Genomic DNA, 17,620 nt, shown 5'->3' with positions numbered 1-17,620 from the left:
GCCTATATATTATATATTACAATTATATATATATTATATAAGGTTTTCTTTGTATTGGACTCAATACAGCTTTTTTGTATTGAGTTCAATGCAAAGGATTTTGAATTTCCCGTCCCGCCTCCCGCCCGCACCGACGCATGCAGCGACGTCACTGGGAAACCCCGGTGATCGTCACTGCACTCACCGGATGAAGAAAGAAGACATCCCCGGAGGAGCTGCAGGGAGAAGGTGAGTATTTTTTTTTTCGATCGACGCTGGATCATCGCAGCGGGGACCAGGTAAGTGATTGGGATTTATACGGTGAGAAAAGTTCGGGTTTACCGGTCGGGTGGTTAGGTAAAAAACAGCAATATCAAAGCATAAAGCAGCAAAAGGAGTGAAGGGGTTATTAGATGCACCTGGTAACCCCACTCTTCCATGCTATTTATTAAACCCCATTAAATGCTTTTGTTTCTTTAACAGATCTCATAATTACAGCCGCCATTACATCGTTCTGAGAGCCGAGTACAGCTGCCTGTTTTAATCAGCTACAGACTGATTTGTTTCACTAAAATGTATTGAAAAAAAACCTTATCAAAGAGGAATGTTGGGGCTGCTATTGCTGGCTTCAGCTTGAAAATGTCAATCATTTGATTGTAACTCTTTGAGGGAATGTTGGATTACACATTTTATAAATACAGCTCAAACATTCCCTGGTGGGAATTAATTACTGCCAGTGAAACACATGGACCTGGAAGATTCCTACAAGGAAATGTTTGAGGGATTGTCAGATTCCCCATTTTATAAATAGAACCCTTTGATTTCAGTGCTGAGTAACTGAAAATATATTTAAATCCTTATAGCCAGAGAAACAATATTAAAGAGGTTCTGCTGCTAGACTATTTGTGACAACATTTCCATAAAAAATGATGAAGAGCACTTAAAGCGGAAGTAAATTAAAAACAAAATAAATCACACTTACCTTAAATACCGCAGATCCCTCGATGGCGCTATTTCCTTCTTGCGATCCGGTCCTGCGTCGTCCTGGGATTCCTCTTCATCCTGGCGTAGAAGAATCACCAGGCACCGCCATCTTCTGTCTTCTCTTCTGGTCTTCCTGCTCCGTCACTCGATCTGCACAGGTGCGAGATTGGGTGACGTACCAGTTGTGAAGGGAATTAAAAAAAAAAAAAAAAAAAGACGCTCTCACTGGGCATGTGTGAGATTGGCATCTCTTTCCCCTTGGAGGACAAGATGCCCCTTCTGAGCATAGGGCATGTTAAGAAGGAGCAGCCAGAGTGTCCCGGAATGCATGACGTAGGTATCCTCAGAGGCTCTGCGCTCTGATCTCTGCGGCAATCAAGACTTAAAAGGGTGGTGCTGCACCCTTTTTTTAAATATAAAAAAAAAAAAAAAACATTTTTACCCTATATAGAAGGGTTGTCTACCCCCTTTTATGTAAAGTAAAAATGTGGAGTTTAGGTACACTTAGGACTACTGATGGTGCTGCTACTCTGGATGTGATGGCGAGCATAGAGCCATCGTTCAAGTGGTACTCAAGAGGAACAATACTGCCCTTCACTAATTCCACAGCATCTATAATAAAGGTTATGAAGGAAGAAGAGTTGAAAAGTTGGGCCAGTACATACAGTAATTGGGCAATTCCAAAAGAAGGCTATGGTGTGCATGTAGCTGTGCTACTCACTTTTTCAGTATTCATTTTTTTAGCAATTTTAAAACCACAAACGAAAAAAAACCTTCCTTATTGGAAAAAATAATCCTGCAAAAAGTATTTACATAATTAGGCAGGGTTTCTTAAGCTACATACACACTTCCAATTATTATCGTTGGAAAACGAACGACGAACGTTCATGCACGATATATATGAACGATCGTATAGCACCGATCCTGCACATAGAGTTAACGACACGATCGTTCGTAGATATTGTACACACAATAGATACGATCGTTTGAGCGATAGAGGAACTATGTGCACGACAGGAAAGTGAACGGACGTTCGTTCATCACGCATGCTCTGAACATGGACGATCAACGAACGACCGTACACACGAACGATGTTCAACGATCGTCGCCCAATCCGATCTGTCGGTCCGGTCGTTCGTTTCCAGCGACTTTCCTCGTTCGTCGGCGTCGTTGGTTACTTTTTTACGAACGATTTTTTGCCCAATCGATCGTTCGTCGTTCGATTGGAACGATAAAAATTGGAAGTGTGTACGCACCTTTAGTCTTTTGAAAGTCAAAGGACTAACAGCTGAGCAACTAGAAATTAAAGAATGTTTCACTCTGGGAACTTTTTCTTTAATGCACAACTATGTAATACACATATCTTATGGAATGAATATGGTAAAAATAAATAAATGGTCTGGGGCCAGGGTCTCTAATGTAATAAGCAGCACACCAGAGGGCAGGTCAAAGTGCAAGCTTCCTGAAGTCTGTACATTAAAAAGCACACTCAGATTCCAAAGCTTTCACAAACAAAATGTAACAAAAATGTGCAGGTTGTTGACCCATTCTTGTTGGACACGTTGCAGTATGCCATTTTGCACAATTTTATACTCTGTTTCTTGCACTGTTATATTTTTTTATATTTTGTACGCTTTTATACTTTGAATTGTCACTTTTCCTATGTCTTTGCTGTATTAGCCCCCCCCCCCAATGGATACGTCTCCCTTCTCCCCTTCCTTTTTACCCCTCCCAGATTGTTGTAAAACCTTTAAAAATAAAAAATGTTAAAAAAAAAAAAGTGCAGATGCACACCATGGGCTCTATTTATAAAACCAAGAATAAGACATTATTATTATTGATAAAAAGCAATTATTAATAACACCAACATATTATGCAGCACTGTACATTAAATAGGGTTTGCAAATGACAGACAGATACAGACAATGAAAGCGGAGGGGAGGACCCTGCTCAGAAGAGCTTACAATCTAGGAGGAGTGGGAAGTAGCACACAATAGGAGCGGTGATATGGATTCCCTGGTAGAGATTTTTCCAGGTCCATGTTTTTCAATGGTAGTAATTGATTCTCCAGCAAGGAATGCTTCAGGCAATATTAGTTTTACTGCTCAATAAATAGAGCCCTATGAGATGCCAGAGGTGGTTTACTAAGTTTGCAGTCTTCATAGGTACTCTTTATAAGCCTAACTCAAGGAAAAAAGTAAATATACCCTTTAATTGGGGCAACCCAAAAAATGCTCTTTGTCTAGAAAATGATGGGGGAACAGAGTGTAGAAAGCACTTATACTTACTTTATTCCCTCACTCCCACAGTCTTTTCCATTGTATTATCAGTCCTCCAAAGCCTTTTCCCTAAGGCGCTCTGTACCGCAATCACAGGTTCTGATAACATCCCCTAATATAGAGGACCAGAGGTCCGGCATTGAAATGAGAACACCAGGAGCTCACCCACACCCAGGAGCACCGGAGAGTAAAAAGCTGCAAAAGGAGTGAAGCATAGTAAAGAGGTGAATTAAGGAAGTCAAAAGGTTTTTTTGTTCCCCTTCCTGGACAAAAATGATTATTTTAATCCAGTTAGTGTAGTAGTAGCTTAACTGCAAGAAGAAGTATGAGTGGCAAATAACCAGTCCCTGCTCCAAAGAGCCAGGTGGGGCGATGAGGAAGCAGTATGTGTTGCTGGATGGGGGTCACCATTAAAATGAAAGCAATACCTGGTACAACAATGAAATAGTTCACAAAAAATAAGTAACGCTATAAATCATAAAGCTGCTTTAAAACATAAATAAATGTAAGGAGTTCAGGATATAGCTTGGAAGGCACATAGTGAATGGTTTTAACAAAAAAAAAATAAAAATCATGGAATAACCAATATGTAGAACTTCATTTTGATTTTTCCCCAACTCCCCCTCCCTTCTGTAAATCCTTTCAAAATCAGCAAATTTTGATGCCCGATATGGTTTAGCACCAAAAAACATATGTTCAAAGGATATTCAAATGGCCAGCACAGCTAAAGGTATTGGTGAGCCTTGGATAACCAACCCCTGGTTACTTATTAGTCCCTGGATAATCCGGAGGTCCTAGTACTCTAGAGTGCCATGTCAAAATTCCTGATTTTGTTCCTATTCTGTGTTCCTACCCACCATTGAGTGTTCCAGCTTCACCTGCTATATACACCATAATTTAAAATTAAAATTACAGAAAGGGTATGATCCCCTAATATTGAGCATGGTTAAAGACCCAGGAATGCAGTTTGGCGTTCAATCTATGGCATAGAGTAAAATAACAAAAAGAAAAAAAAAAAAACATCACTGCCAACTTTCTCTGCCTTACAATATTGGATAGCCAGGGTGTCAGTTATGTTCCAGCCTCAGTTGTGACTTAGAACAAGTATGCTGCAAGTGAAGGTACAATGATGTAAAGACTCCTGACTGGTATACTTGTTTCATGTTAACAATTTTGTGGCAGCTTGGTTTTTAGGTGCCCAGCTATGGAAGTCTCCATACTTCTCTAATGACTGGTTCCCTTTAAAGTGATCCTGTAGCCACAATAAGTATTTGAAGAAGCAGCAAAACCAACAGATTGGAAACTCATTAACAGAGGAACTAAAAACTGTCAGCCAGCCATTCAATAGAATCACACAGTAAAATCTTCTAAGTTGTTAGAAACCAGGTTTGACTTTATTCTTTGTTTTGACTATTGATGATGAATCACTTTATACTAAATGCAAACTACAGAGATTGGGACAGCAATTCTCAACTATGGTTTCTCCAGAAGTTACGAAGGGTTCCTCAAACTGGCTTCCCATTTGATAACGCCTGCATAGGCGCCAACATCACTTGGTAGAGCCAGCTGCACAACTCTAATGATAAATTTAATTATCTATAAAGGTGTTATTCTTGCCACCACTGTAAGAGGGAATTCTTTCCACTGGCCACCAGTTTAAAATGCTTTTTCCCCACTGACTCTAATAAATTGGTTTAAGCAGGAATTCCCAGAGACTTGAAAATTATTCATAGGGTTCTTCAATATCTGAAAATACTTTCAAGGGTTCCTCAGGGGTAAAAAGGTTGAGAAAGGTTGGACTGGGACGATTTGTTCCTTTACGTTTTGTAATGAATATATTGGCAAGTGAACTTAAATAATAAAGTGATGGACACAAAACACACCAGCTCACCATACTAACAAATATCCAGCAACGTTTTTTTTAATGAACGTATTTAAATATAACAGTAACAAAAATAGCTCTAAAAAATTAATTACAACAATGAGGCTTACAATTACAACACAATCAGAACATACTTCTATACAGAAATCACATACAGTCCTTGAGAGTCCTTTGAGGATGCAGCAGAAAGTAACATGGCACCCTCTAGTGGCTGAAAGGTGCAACTTCTTTTATCCATTTTCTGTAACCATTTTCACATTTAAATTGCCAGAAAAACCTGGTCCTTGCATTTGGCACCATCAAGGATAACACAAGATGGCACGTTTCTAAAAACATAGCAAAATATTGTTTGACCTTCTTCTGTGGATATTGTACCACTTGCAATGCCTACGAGGCAACAACTTCAAGTCCGTGTTCAAATATGTTGGCTCAATCCCTACATTACAATGCACACCTGACTTCTTTCTGGACATGCTGAGCTGAAAAGTATCCAGTATTCTGTACGTACATCATGGAGTGATCAGCAGGCCAGTACTATAATATAAGTGTAGAAGGGGGGCTGGGTTTTATAACCCATTCTCCATTAGGGTTAGCATTGTATAAGTCCAGCAGGTAGGTGTCGGGATCCAAGCAGTGTTCACCTGTAAGTAGACATTAGAAAGACACTTTTAAAGAGTTTTCACCTTTCTAGTCAATAGTAATTGGGAAATGTAAATAAAGCATACTTACAGATATTACCTCCAACTTCATACAGCTCAACATTAGGAAACTCAAAGGAACCATTGCTGGAAGAAACAGCACGTAAGTGATTTAGAGCAGCGATATGAAAATCATTCACATAAATGTATAAAAAAAAATACAGGATATTCAAATATAGGGATAGGTCAACTAATACTATAATACTAATACTAATATTTACCATTTGATCAAGTTCACACTTCTAATCATCTGCCAGCCACGCTGGGCCATTTGCTGCTGGAACTTCTTCAATACATCTGCTGCACGTGTGCCTTCATCCAGCTGAATGGTCAGAGAGTCTTTTACAAACACCAAAGCTTGAATCTTCACTTGTTTGCAGGTCTGGAAGAGAAATGAACAGATGTAATCAGAGGAAGAAGGTAGGCTGGAAATACATTGCATTTGTTCAGTGTGCTACATGTTTTCATTCTGGATGGTATATAATGGCTAGGATGTAAAAGCACAACTAATGGAACATTTAAGAAGTAAATTTGCATGGCTCAGATCACATGGTATTCTCTATTCCCTGACATCTGTCACTAGAATAAGTAAAAAATACTCACTCCACCACCGCTCTACTTATTTAGGTATACAAAACCCAACTGTTTTTTAGTTTAGGATTATGATATTTAAATTAAACAATTGAAGCTGAATTTTGGGGAAATGTTCACACCTACTAATAGTAGTCGTTTAAGGAAGGAGAAGGGGGCTCGGCTCAGCTTCACCAACATGGTCGCTTGAACATATAAAGGAAAATTTCCACACTACTAAAATGATATAAAAATTATTTACCTTTCCTTAAAAGTTATTGTTTTGGCTTCAGAGAAATGTTAAATTCAATATTCTGAAGGGTAAGTAATAATAAATCATGAATGTAATTAGTAGATGGTTTCAATCAGTTTGGAAAACACCATGTGCACAGCAGCATAATTATACAGAACTAGGAGATAGTTGTGCAAAAATATAAAGCATTACTTCAGCAGAGCTCTCCAAATTTATTCCAGGGGATCACCTATAAAAATAATTGGAGACAACACCGCTCTATAACCAGAAAAAATACCATGCCTCCATTGCTGACTGCAAGTCAAGTAAGCTTACTAACTGTATTAGCCTTTTATAATAGGGAAAACCCGTAGACTGCCAATGCTGAACAATGCCAACTTCTCATTTTGTAAATGTCAGTTCCATGCTAATCCCCTGAAGGCTTCACACAGGGCTATGAGATAGTACACATGAGCAGACTTTCACTTTTGTGCCAATTTCCAAGCTACAAGAACATTTGGATTTGAAGTGACTCTCAGTGGAGCAGATGGATCATGAGACTGAATTCTCAAGATCCAAATAGCATTGAGTATAAACCATCCAATATATCAGAATGGAATTCAGAAAAAGAGATCATAAGGTCAGATAATCATACCAGTGTGTGCAGTGCTCTTGGAAGTCCAACCAATTGATTACTGATAAGAATAATATTCAGATCAATCAGTTCAGCTGGGCACAAAATGGGCAGCAGATCTGCAAATGTCTAATACTAAGTAACTTAGTAACTAAATAGAGTAAGTATACCAATTCTGACTCATGATCTACATACATCCTGGGTCAATGGCTTTGGCAGAAAAAAAAACAGGCCACTAGCACTTTCAGAAGTACCTCTGTCTGAAGTTTCTCTGGCTTTTCCTTGTCAATGTGGATTTTTCGTAGGAAGTTGAGCAGCCGACTATCATTGAACCTCTTGCTGCTGTTCTCATTCAGTTTGCGGACCTGGGACAAAAGGAAGGTTGGGACCTGCACAGTGAAAAAAGATTACCACTTTAGTGATTACTAATAATTATTAACAGCATTTATATAGTGCCAACATATTATGCATCGCTGTACAATAAATAGGGGATGCAAATGACAGACAGATACAGACAGTGGCAGATGATGAGGACCCTGCCCCAAAGAGCTTACAATCTAAGATGCCTAATAAATAAACAACTATAATTACAAATAGCTGATCTATAAATTTTGTATCAAATGTATGTAATTTTAGATCTTTTGTTTATTGTTTTTTTGTCTATTTAGAAATGGTGCTTGTTACAGAGAATAATGGATATATTTATGTCTATGGAATACATCCGGTCAGCATTCTGCAGGTACACATGTCATGGACAGACCTGTTCTTCTTTGTTTTTGTTTTTTTAACTAATACATCAATACCTTTACTAAATGAAAAAATATCTACAGCTCAGACATGTTTTGTATTTTGGATATAGTAGAACAGGGGTCCATAAACATTCTGACCAAGTTTAATATAACTCAGACTTTAGTGGGTCCACTATAGCAAGTGGTCAATGAGAGTAAACAATGCCTCCAGCTTGATGATCAGTAGCAGTAACAATGCTCGGAATTGATGCACAGAAGGAGTAAAAACAAAAATTAAATAACGCTTGTGGTCAGTAGGAGGAATTTACTACTAGCTTTACTACTACAACCTGGTTTATAAATTGGAGATCAGCAAGAACGACACTTTACAGATCTCCCCCTTTTTTTTTAATGCTCCTCAACAGCATAGATAGACCCTTTTATAGCTTTATCATACATCCCATATCTGAAGCTTTGTCCAATGTACTCACCGTCCAAAGAAGCTCCTGATAATGCACCATAGCCATGACCAAACCAGCTACACCTTCTGCCAATTGCTTCTCACCACCCTCTGGACCTTTGCAATTGCTCCCTCGATACAAAAAGATATTGGGTGCCATTATGGTGGCAATGTTCCACAGTGACATGAGATTGCTCTTCTCCAGAGATGCCACTTTGCTGAGGAATTCCAACAAGGCCTGCAGTGCACAAAGAAAGAATTACTTCAGACACACACAAGTAAAACAAGAAGAAAGAAATGAAAAGAAAAAGGGAACTCGCTTAGCTATACATAAATATACTTATTTCCAGAATTGAATAATACATAATACTGGTAACAAAACTACAGATGAGAGGTTAAAGTAGGGTACTTGGACAAATTATTTTTTCAAATGAATTTCAAAAAAAGAAAGCCAGCTTCCCTGCTGCATTAAGCACTCCTATCCACTGACTTCTACATGACTACTGCGTCCTACAAGTATGTAAAAGGACAACATGTGGAACCACAGATCACAGCTGGGGACCAGGAAATCTGACACTGAAATTTTACATTCTAAAGTTTCTTTAAATAACTGAATCTCTGCATTTAAGGGAAGATTGCAGGCTCCTTTTTTATTACCTATGATTGTGGATAAGCTAGAGGAGAATGATAAAAAGAACTCAAAAACATAAACCCTAAATACCATAAGACATTAGAACACTGCTGTATAATATGGGCAGGAATAGAAGCACATTGCCCAGATTACTGGAAATTTACCTTTAAAGTGCAGCGGTTTGCCTCTGGAAGGATCAATATAAGCAGATTGAGAGCCTGGAGTCTTTGTTTTAGATTTGAAATCTCTATATAACAAAATAGGCAGAATATGCAGTTACTTTAGGCAAATAAAGGATGCACACATCACAAAAATTAGCACATACATTGCTTTTAAGCCTCGATAAGTGGGGAAATTTTCCTAGTCCCCAAAACACAGAACAAGCTGATTAAAATGTTTCAATGTTTGTAAGTCTTTAACCTTTAATCTTTGTGCCCCACAACAGTTATGCTTTACTGCTCTTCATGATAATGCAAGTTTTTGAGCCCTTGGACAATGTACTGTCTGTATGGTCATCTTATCTCAGCAGTTAGACTGGATAACTGTGGTAACTTAGCTACCATGCCACCATTAAAAAAAGAAGGAGTTTGTAAAAATGTGAAGGCCACATCAAAAATCATTTTAAAATTACCCTTCCAACCTTTTATACTGACCTGTCACCATGGTTCTTTTCTGTAGTATATCCTCTAGCCTCTAGAATAATATTAATATAGAACACAAGACAAAGGGATGGAACCACAACAGACTACACAGATCTCCAACACTCCCAGAAGTGTCAAATGGGAAGATTATGCTGGAGGTCTGTAGGGCTTGAACAAAGCAAAGATCCAAGGAACACGGGGCAGGACATGTAAGCATAAAAAAATTGCTTTTTACAGTGTTTTTATTTCAAAGTTAACTTAGGCTACCTACACACATCAGATGATTCTCATCCGATTATCGCTTCAGGGCTAGAATCGGACGAGAATCTGACGTGTGTACAGCGCTTGTCAGACAACGTTCATGGATCTGTCCTTGCGGATCCATGAATGACCGTAATGTGAGAACGCACAGGGTGGTTTCGCTCATTAGTTTGCTCGTTAGAGCAGAATATGCACGATATGTACAGCACTTGTTTACGCATCTTTCTGTCTTTTATCGTTGGAAAGAATCGTGAAAGATCCTTTCCAACGACAAAAGTCTTGCGTGTGTATGTAGCCTTAGACAAAGTCACTTTAAAATAAATGCTGCAATATCACTTCCAATAGGTGCTTTCTAAAAATATTACACCTACCCATCACCAAAATCATGTTATCCAGGTTTTTACTATCATTTTGCCATTTCAAAATCATTGCGAAATAAAGTTACCATGGATTTATAATAATAGGTATTTATTCGTACAAACAATTATATAAAATTTTTACTTATATTCTGCACAATAATATAGTAAAATAGATCACTCACTCTGTACAGCAGAAAAAGCCGGCAGATACTCTGCAGTAAGAAGAGGAGCAGGCAATTCTCGCAGGAATAGCTTCAGGAGCCCGGCGACATCATGTGGATTAACTTCATCCCAGGAAAAGAGGCCAGCATAGAAATTTTTCTCCAGGCGCTGCTGTAAAGACTGAAACAAGGGCAGAGCCACCATTAAAACAAGCAGAGCTTAAAATAAAAATAATCTTTAGCAGGAAAAACATATATGTTGATATTAATATTATTATTAAACAGGATTTATATAGCGCCAACATATTACGCAGCGATGTTAATTAAATAGGGGTTGCAAATGACAGACTAATACAGAGAGTGATATAGGAGGAGAGGCCCTGCCCCATATATAGATAATATCTAGTCTACGCATTGCTCTCAGATTTTGTGGAATGAGAGTTCCACACAGTAGTTTGTATCTCTGCCACCAACAAGGCCCTAATGATATTAAATATTTGATTTACAGAACGCAGAATGCATTGTGGGGGACTGACACATCATCATTGGGCCATAATATGGCTTCAGTGGTTCACCAGGGTATATTGCTGGAATATCTCACAGATACAGTTAACAGGTTGCAGACATAAAATTCAAAGAAACATTATGAAAAATTCATTGGTGAAATTCATGATGGAAATAATGTTGGACAAATCTTGTTCCAACTCCCATGTGTATAAATGTTACTGAAGCTCCTGACTACTTTTAATGTTAATGAGAGAAAAGCAATACACTTTGTAAATTTCACTCTTTCACACTGGTTGAAACAAGAACTGTAAAGTGTCAAAAGGTAATAAAATAAAATCGGTTCGTTCTTTCATATAAATGTTACCTTAATGCGAGCCTGTGAGCCAGATATTCTTAAAATACCCTGGACATCTATGCCCCTTTTTTCCAAACATGTGAGCATCTGCAGGAAGGTAAAAACAAAAAGTTGCAGTTTCTCATATTATAAACAATTGGGAAAAGCCCCAAATATGCATCATTAACTAAACAATTAAGTAACATTTGTAGTCTGGAAATTTCCAGTTCTTAATTGCAGTAAGCCAGAAAATGTAATTTAAGAAAACATGCTCTGCCCATTCAGCAACCCCACAGCATGATATATGGGTAAATGTAAGTAATTGTCTGTTCAATTTCACAGGAAACACAATGGACATAGATATTTGATTCTGTCAGATTTAATTGCTAATGGTATTCCTACCTGGGAGACTGGCTCTTATCAGAACATAAAGTAAGGGGAAAAAAATAAAAAAGTATCTTTGCCTCTAAAACACAAAATGAGGGTAATGAGGACACTTCCTGTGGCAACTCTCCAAAGATGGGCTTTCCTCACTTTGCATTGATCTCCTTTTACTTCCTATTGGACATGACATTTGGGAGAACTGTTAACATGCAACTGTGACTCATTTTACTCATTCCTTACTTAATCCAAAAGTAAAGGCAATTAACAATATCTTAATTTATGCTGGTTTTGTGAACAGCAAACAACAAAAATTTTACCCTCTTTCTTAACCAGCATTCGATTGCAAAAACAACTAAACATGGTGACTATAGAAAGACAAATGATAGTAGAAAGTTTTGATCCAACCACTTTGGAAGATATAGCTAGATGAAACAGACTATAAAAGTGTTATGTAAGGCACCCAACTTTAGCCTTTCTATTCCATGATTTGCATAAGTATAAAGAGAACTAGGGAAAGGAATCCGAACTCACCGCCTGAAGGATAAGTGGGACCTGTGTATTAGAAATCATTTTGCGGTCGTGTTCCAGCAAATTGGTAAGCGGCACCCCAAAGAGTTTGCTTTCTAACATGAAAAAAAAAAAAAAGATTTAAATCAATAGGTAAACTAAACACTAAGATTGAAGCTGCAAACTAAAGGTTGAGAACAACACAAAGAATATTCTGACAGCAAGACAACTAGGCACATAAAACAGATGACTAGAAACATTTTTTACTTTGTTTTTCTTTTTGTTAGCCAAGAAAATATGAAATACTGAATAAAAACATAAATAATATGTACATATACAGCCAGCATGTTAGATTCTTGACTATTTTCACATATGTATTATTGTGTCCTTATCTGCTTTGCTTAAAAAAAAAACCCCTGCAGTCTCAGTGGTCTGTGCAGGATGAGGGAATAAGACAGCTCAATGTTTATAAACAATAGCAATGATCACGGTGTGGGGGCTGTATTCCTAGATAGTGAGGTGACTCACTTGCCACCAGTCCAATGTTCTATACGTTAAATAGAAGTTGGAGTTTAAAACTTCATTAATACTTTTATAGCTTTCCTATAGCTTTTATTACAAATAAGCTCCTACCAAAAGCTTTACGCTTGATCGCTTTGTTCCTTTTTAGGTCCAGTTCTAGAACGTCACAGAGAGCAGTCAGCTCTATTAGTGCCAGAGTGGGCACCTGCTTCATATCGGATGCAGACAGGTCTGAAATCCGCGTCATACCGAGTCGTCCCTTTTGGATATGAAAATGCTGTGTAAAGAACAACATGAATCATTAGTACCTAGTTATTTGGCTAAGATAGATCCATGCATTAATAGATTAAAACATTAAAAACTATCTTACACAATACAGGTTACATATTGCAGCTACTTTATCCATATTCTTTAGGGCGCATCTGATGTGTTGCATATTGCACAATAATGTATCATATGATGTAGGCTGAGGTTTTAGTCATTCATGATGGTACGGCAATGCACTCATATAGTAGACGGCAACAGAGTACAGAGGACAACAATGCACAATGGGCCTTATTTATTAAAGCTCTCCAAGGCTGGAGAGGTCACACTTTCATCAGTGAAGCTGGGTGATCCAGCAAACCTGGAATGGATCTGGTCCAGGATTGAAAGCATTTGCTAACAAATAGCAAATGCCTTTTAGGTAATCAGTTTCAGGTTTGCTGGATCACCCAGCTTCACTGATGGAAGTGTGTCCTCTCCAGCCTTGGAGAGCTTTAGCAAATCAGGCTCCAGGTTTCCAACTAAAGGTTACTGTTAGTCAGTCTGAACAAACCCAGTAACTATGTTTTTTCAGAAGGCCAACAAAATAAACTGTAAACTTTCTTTATTTTTTGTGAAATCCTCATTTTGTGTTCTCCCTTCCAGACACCTCCCTTGCAGGTCATAATTGAAGGGTTTCAGAAACAGATGAGTTCTATCAACTCAGGAAGCAGTAGGCCAAAGGAGGCTGCATTAGGTGGACTTCGCTGGAAGAATGGACCAAATATTTGTGGAACTTTGAAGCAGGGCTAAATGAAAAATGTTAGTGTTGAAGCATCCAATGTTGCACCACATGTATTTTTATCAGTAGTCCATAGTTCTACTTAGAATTGTGCTACCACAGATTCAAAATGAACAGACTGATTTATTATACAAAATGTGAAGCAACACAGTGTAAATTGTCCCTTAGGGATTGTATCTATGAAAACCAAATTGCAGAATGCCTAATAATGCAATGATAAGTACAGTTTGATTGCACAAACTGCAGGAGCCATTAAGCTAAATACTGTTCAAACAGCATAGTTATTTGTGAACTGCCTTACCTGCCAAATAACTTTATATTAGGCCAGTCCTGTATCCCAGCCTGCCTGCCTTTCTGTATTACTAGATCCTGGCTCTACTCTACTCCACACGGTGGATGGACAATGAAAAGCATCAGACCATTTATGACCCCTGGCCTGCAATGGTAGACCAAGACAGCGGGAAGGAAATAGGGGAAAGGGCGTGATCTCCAGAAACCTTTCTCCCTTTTGGCAAATTTGGATAATCAAGTAAAAAAAATAACCCATATCATCTATTTACAGATAAAGTTTGCCAATTTATGAAGTTGTATCTTTGATTTTTTCCTTCTTTGGTTTCAGATTGCCATCCGTTTCATTGCTATATTTCTCAATTTACTGTGTTGCTTGCATTTAAAAACAGAAGCTGGAGAAAAATTCACTGGTGACATGTGCAGTGAAATTAAAATATTTCCCCCCCCCCCCATCATCAAAATAAAAACATGACATGATTTGAATTATTATTTACTTATACTGCCCTACCCTACATATCACTGATAAGATTTTGAAATCAAAAATGCTAAACACTCCAAAAAGTAAATGGTCCATATGCCCAACAGTGAAGTACAAGAGGTATAAGGGAAAGTCTAAAATATAAAGACAATGGCTTGAAAATGTTTTGCCTAACAAAGATCCTTTTGTTTTAGGGTTCACAGTAAACTATATGGGCTTTATTTATAAAACAAGGTATCAGACATTCCCTCATGAGAATCTTCCAGATCCATGTGTTTCCTACCATGTTGTTTGGGGGAAGGTCAAGATTCTCTGTTTAAGGAATAGAGCCTTAGGAGAAAGTTTGTGAGGGAAAGAAGGGTGGAAGAAATGTACCAGCTCCTGGAAACCCCTGTTATTTAGTGTATGTGGAATTTTACTAACCACATTCTACCCCCAGGTAGTTTACACATTACATAAAGGTTTAGAAATGTATTTGCAAGTTTCCATTTGACACATAACATAGATCTTACAGGTAGTTTTTCCGGTTTATATTCTGTTTTGCAATTCTCATTATGTTCAAATGCTGCCTGTTCTGAATATGCCACTTCTGTATCAAAAACATTTGATGCACTCCTGCGTCTACTATGAGAAGCTGTTAAAAGAAAAAAAAAGAGAAGATACACATATAGTTATTGTTATTTTGTCATTATTTGAATCAGATGCATGGTTGTGATACACTGACACAAGAAGGGAATTTATGAAGTAGATTAAATGTCAGAATCAGGTGCCTACCTTGTGAAAAATCAATCTACCTGCATAATCTACCAATCTACCTGCATAAGAATTAACATGGCCATACAATGGCCAAAAACATTCTAAAAGCAATGTGTTCTAAACACCAGCCACTTATCATGCTTCACATACCTTAGTCATGTTACTAACTGTCCCTCAGAGGTGCTCACAATTGGATGACCCTAACATAGCTAAAGGTCCAGGAGGAAGCCAATTAACCTATCAGTATGTTTAAAAAAAAAAATGGCAGGAAAACAAAGTGCATGGAAGAAACCCACAAAAACACTAGAAGAACATACAAATGTTATGCAGAGAAGGACATGGCCAAGTATCAGACAAAAGGAATGCTAGACACTGAGCCACTGTGCCCACCAATAGTTCACTGGAAAATTCATCCAACCCTGCAGAAGGGCCCTAGTGCTGCAAAGGCCAAAGTACCAACCTCTAAGCCACCGTGCTGCAGCACCCAATACAATGTGAACTTGGGAGCAAAATGTGCAATCTTTTAGCCCCCCTATGGCAAGACGCACATATAAACTAGCTTTAGCAATGAACTAATGCTTGTTTTGCAGCTGCAAAAGTTGAGATTTTCAGGGAGGTCATGACAGCCATAACAAGAAGATAGAAAATGTGGCACACACAAGAAGGAATGTAATCTCTTTATGGACTTTATCTGACCACCTAAAAAGTATTTCAGAGATCACTCAAGTTGCCCTTACTTTTGAAACTCCATAGTAGAAAGGCATTTTTATACATATATAAAACATTTTAAAAGTTCAAAAATCTTGCAATATATATTACATAATTATCCAAAAGGATTTTTACATTTTTAATTTTACAATTTTCAGGGTTCAATAACCACCACATATACAAAAACTAAATGTGTTGTGTGAGGTCTTACATTTTGGGGAGTTTTCATCTTTTTCACTTTGTTCATCTGTCTCTTTCTCTTCTAAGACCTTGTCCTGTTTGAGGGTACAAAAATGGGGAATGAATTCTCAGGTTCTTCTATACACTTTGCCCGTTTTGCGCTAGTGAGTAAGCCCAGCCTTTCAACATTTATCCATAAATAAAATGGAAATGAGTTTCCACGTTTTGATGGGCTGAACTATATCACCTATTAAAGCAAACCTATGGACCTTTAAAATAAATATTCTGAAATAAAGGAGTACTCCATGCCCTTTCTTAATTATCAAAGTTTTACGGCACATTAGTTATTTTTAGGTTAATTTTACATTAGTTATTATTACAGAATAATAATATGTACCACTTTCCTGCCCCCATCAGTTTTACAGACTATGTCTGGAGGAGGGAGACCTCAATGTTGTGTGGGTCTGTAGATTCATTGGAATCTGAAAACCCCTTCAATAAGCTGGGCCCCCACATATCCACCCCCACAACTTTGGGGAATAAGTACAGGGGTACATAATACTCATCCATTCCCAGAAAGGGTTAAATCAGCCCTAGAAATATTGGCACCACACAGTTGGGCAGAGCTTCTGTTATTGTAGCATCAAAAAGGCTTGAAATATACATTTGTTTTTAAGCATTTGCAAGCAGTTACAATTCAAGTCTATGATGGCAGCAAGGACAGCAAACCGCCCCTGCTCGGCAGCTTTCACCTGTCAAATAAGAGTTAATGAACAGACCTATCTGGTTCCATGTGAAATTTTTCTTTGCTCCAAACCAATACCAAAAACAGCTAGTCTGATTGAAACTAAGCAGAAGCTTGATTTCCTTGTATAGCCTTGCCCTAAAATCCAAAGGGCTTGACAATCATACAAGACCGTCTACACTTTTGTTAGCACTGTTGTTATTTTAGAAACAAAAAAATCATGTTTTATAAACACTACTTTGCTTTATTATGCCTCTCTATTGTAACACAATTTTCTTAAGATTTGTGCTGCTTCTGTTATAAAAAGAAAAAGTAGTGCTTACTGTACTGAACACTTCTCGGACATCTCGTGCTGGCTGCTTGCAACGTTTCTTTAGAGAGCGACTGTAACTGTTCAGGCGCCGCTGTACGGCTGCAGTTTGGGTTCGAGTAAGGGTTGATAAAATGAGCACGTTGCCTTCTGTAGGAATGGGGTCATCAATGAGAGGGGAAAGGCCTGTGTCCTGCAACCAGGCTGCTTCTGCCTCTAAAAAGAAAATAGAACTGGTTAATTTAAAGAACCAATGGACATATCAGCTCCCTGACCCAAGCATCAACACAAATATATTTCAAATTGTGCATTAAAACAGCATTAAAAACATTATGTACATTAAACAGATCATGG

General features: G+C 38.0%; 1 protein-coding gene across 4 annotated transcripts in view; it reads right to left on the bottom strand.

Annotated features, from left to right (window-relative positions):
- Positions 1-5,147: 5,147 nt before the first annotated feature.
- The window catches only part of ARHGAP40 (Rho GTPase activating protein 40), a 38,137-nt gene continuing 25,664 nt past the window's right edge, over positions 5,148-17,620 (bottom strand). For all 4 annotated transcript variants that reach the window (XM_072403717.1, XM_072403719.1, XM_072403716.1 and 1 more), the window contains 13 exons: positions 17,280-17,482; positions 16,243-16,306; positions 15,080-15,201; positions 12,865-13,030; positions 12,256-12,347; positions 11,371-11,448; positions 10,521-10,680; positions 9,242-9,324; positions 8,478-8,684; positions 7,513-7,647; positions 6,044-6,204; positions 5,854-5,909; positions 5,148-5,765 (listed from right to left, as the gene is read on the bottom strand). In XM_072403717.1, the coding sequence (XP_072259818.1) occupies positions 5,659-5,765; positions 5,854-5,909; positions 6,044-6,204; positions 7,513-7,647; positions 8,478-8,684; positions 9,242-9,324; positions 10,521-10,680; positions 11,371-11,448; positions 12,256-12,347; positions 12,865-13,030; positions 15,080-15,201; positions 16,243-16,306; positions 17,280-17,482 (1,634 nt within the window). In that variant the 3' untranslated portion in view covers positions 5,148-5,658. The remainder of the gene's footprint in view (positions 5,766-5,853; positions 5,910-6,043; positions 6,205-7,512; positions 7,648-8,477; positions 8,685-9,241; positions 9,325-10,520; positions 10,681-11,370; positions 11,449-12,255; positions 12,348-12,864; positions 13,031-15,079; positions 15,202-16,242; positions 16,307-17,279; positions 17,483-17,620) is intronic.

Source organism: Pyxicephalus adspersus, chromosome 3 (genome assembly GCF_032062135.1).
Source record: "Pyxicephalus adspersus chromosome 3, UCB_Pads_2.0, whole genome shotgun sequence".
Classification (NCBI taxonomy): Eukaryota; Metazoa; Chordata; class Amphibia; order Anura; family Pyxicephalidae; genus Pyxicephalus; species Pyxicephalus adspersus.
The sequence above is the reverse complement of the archived record's forward strand: the minus strand, read 5'-3'. Positions and strand labels throughout refer to the sequence as shown.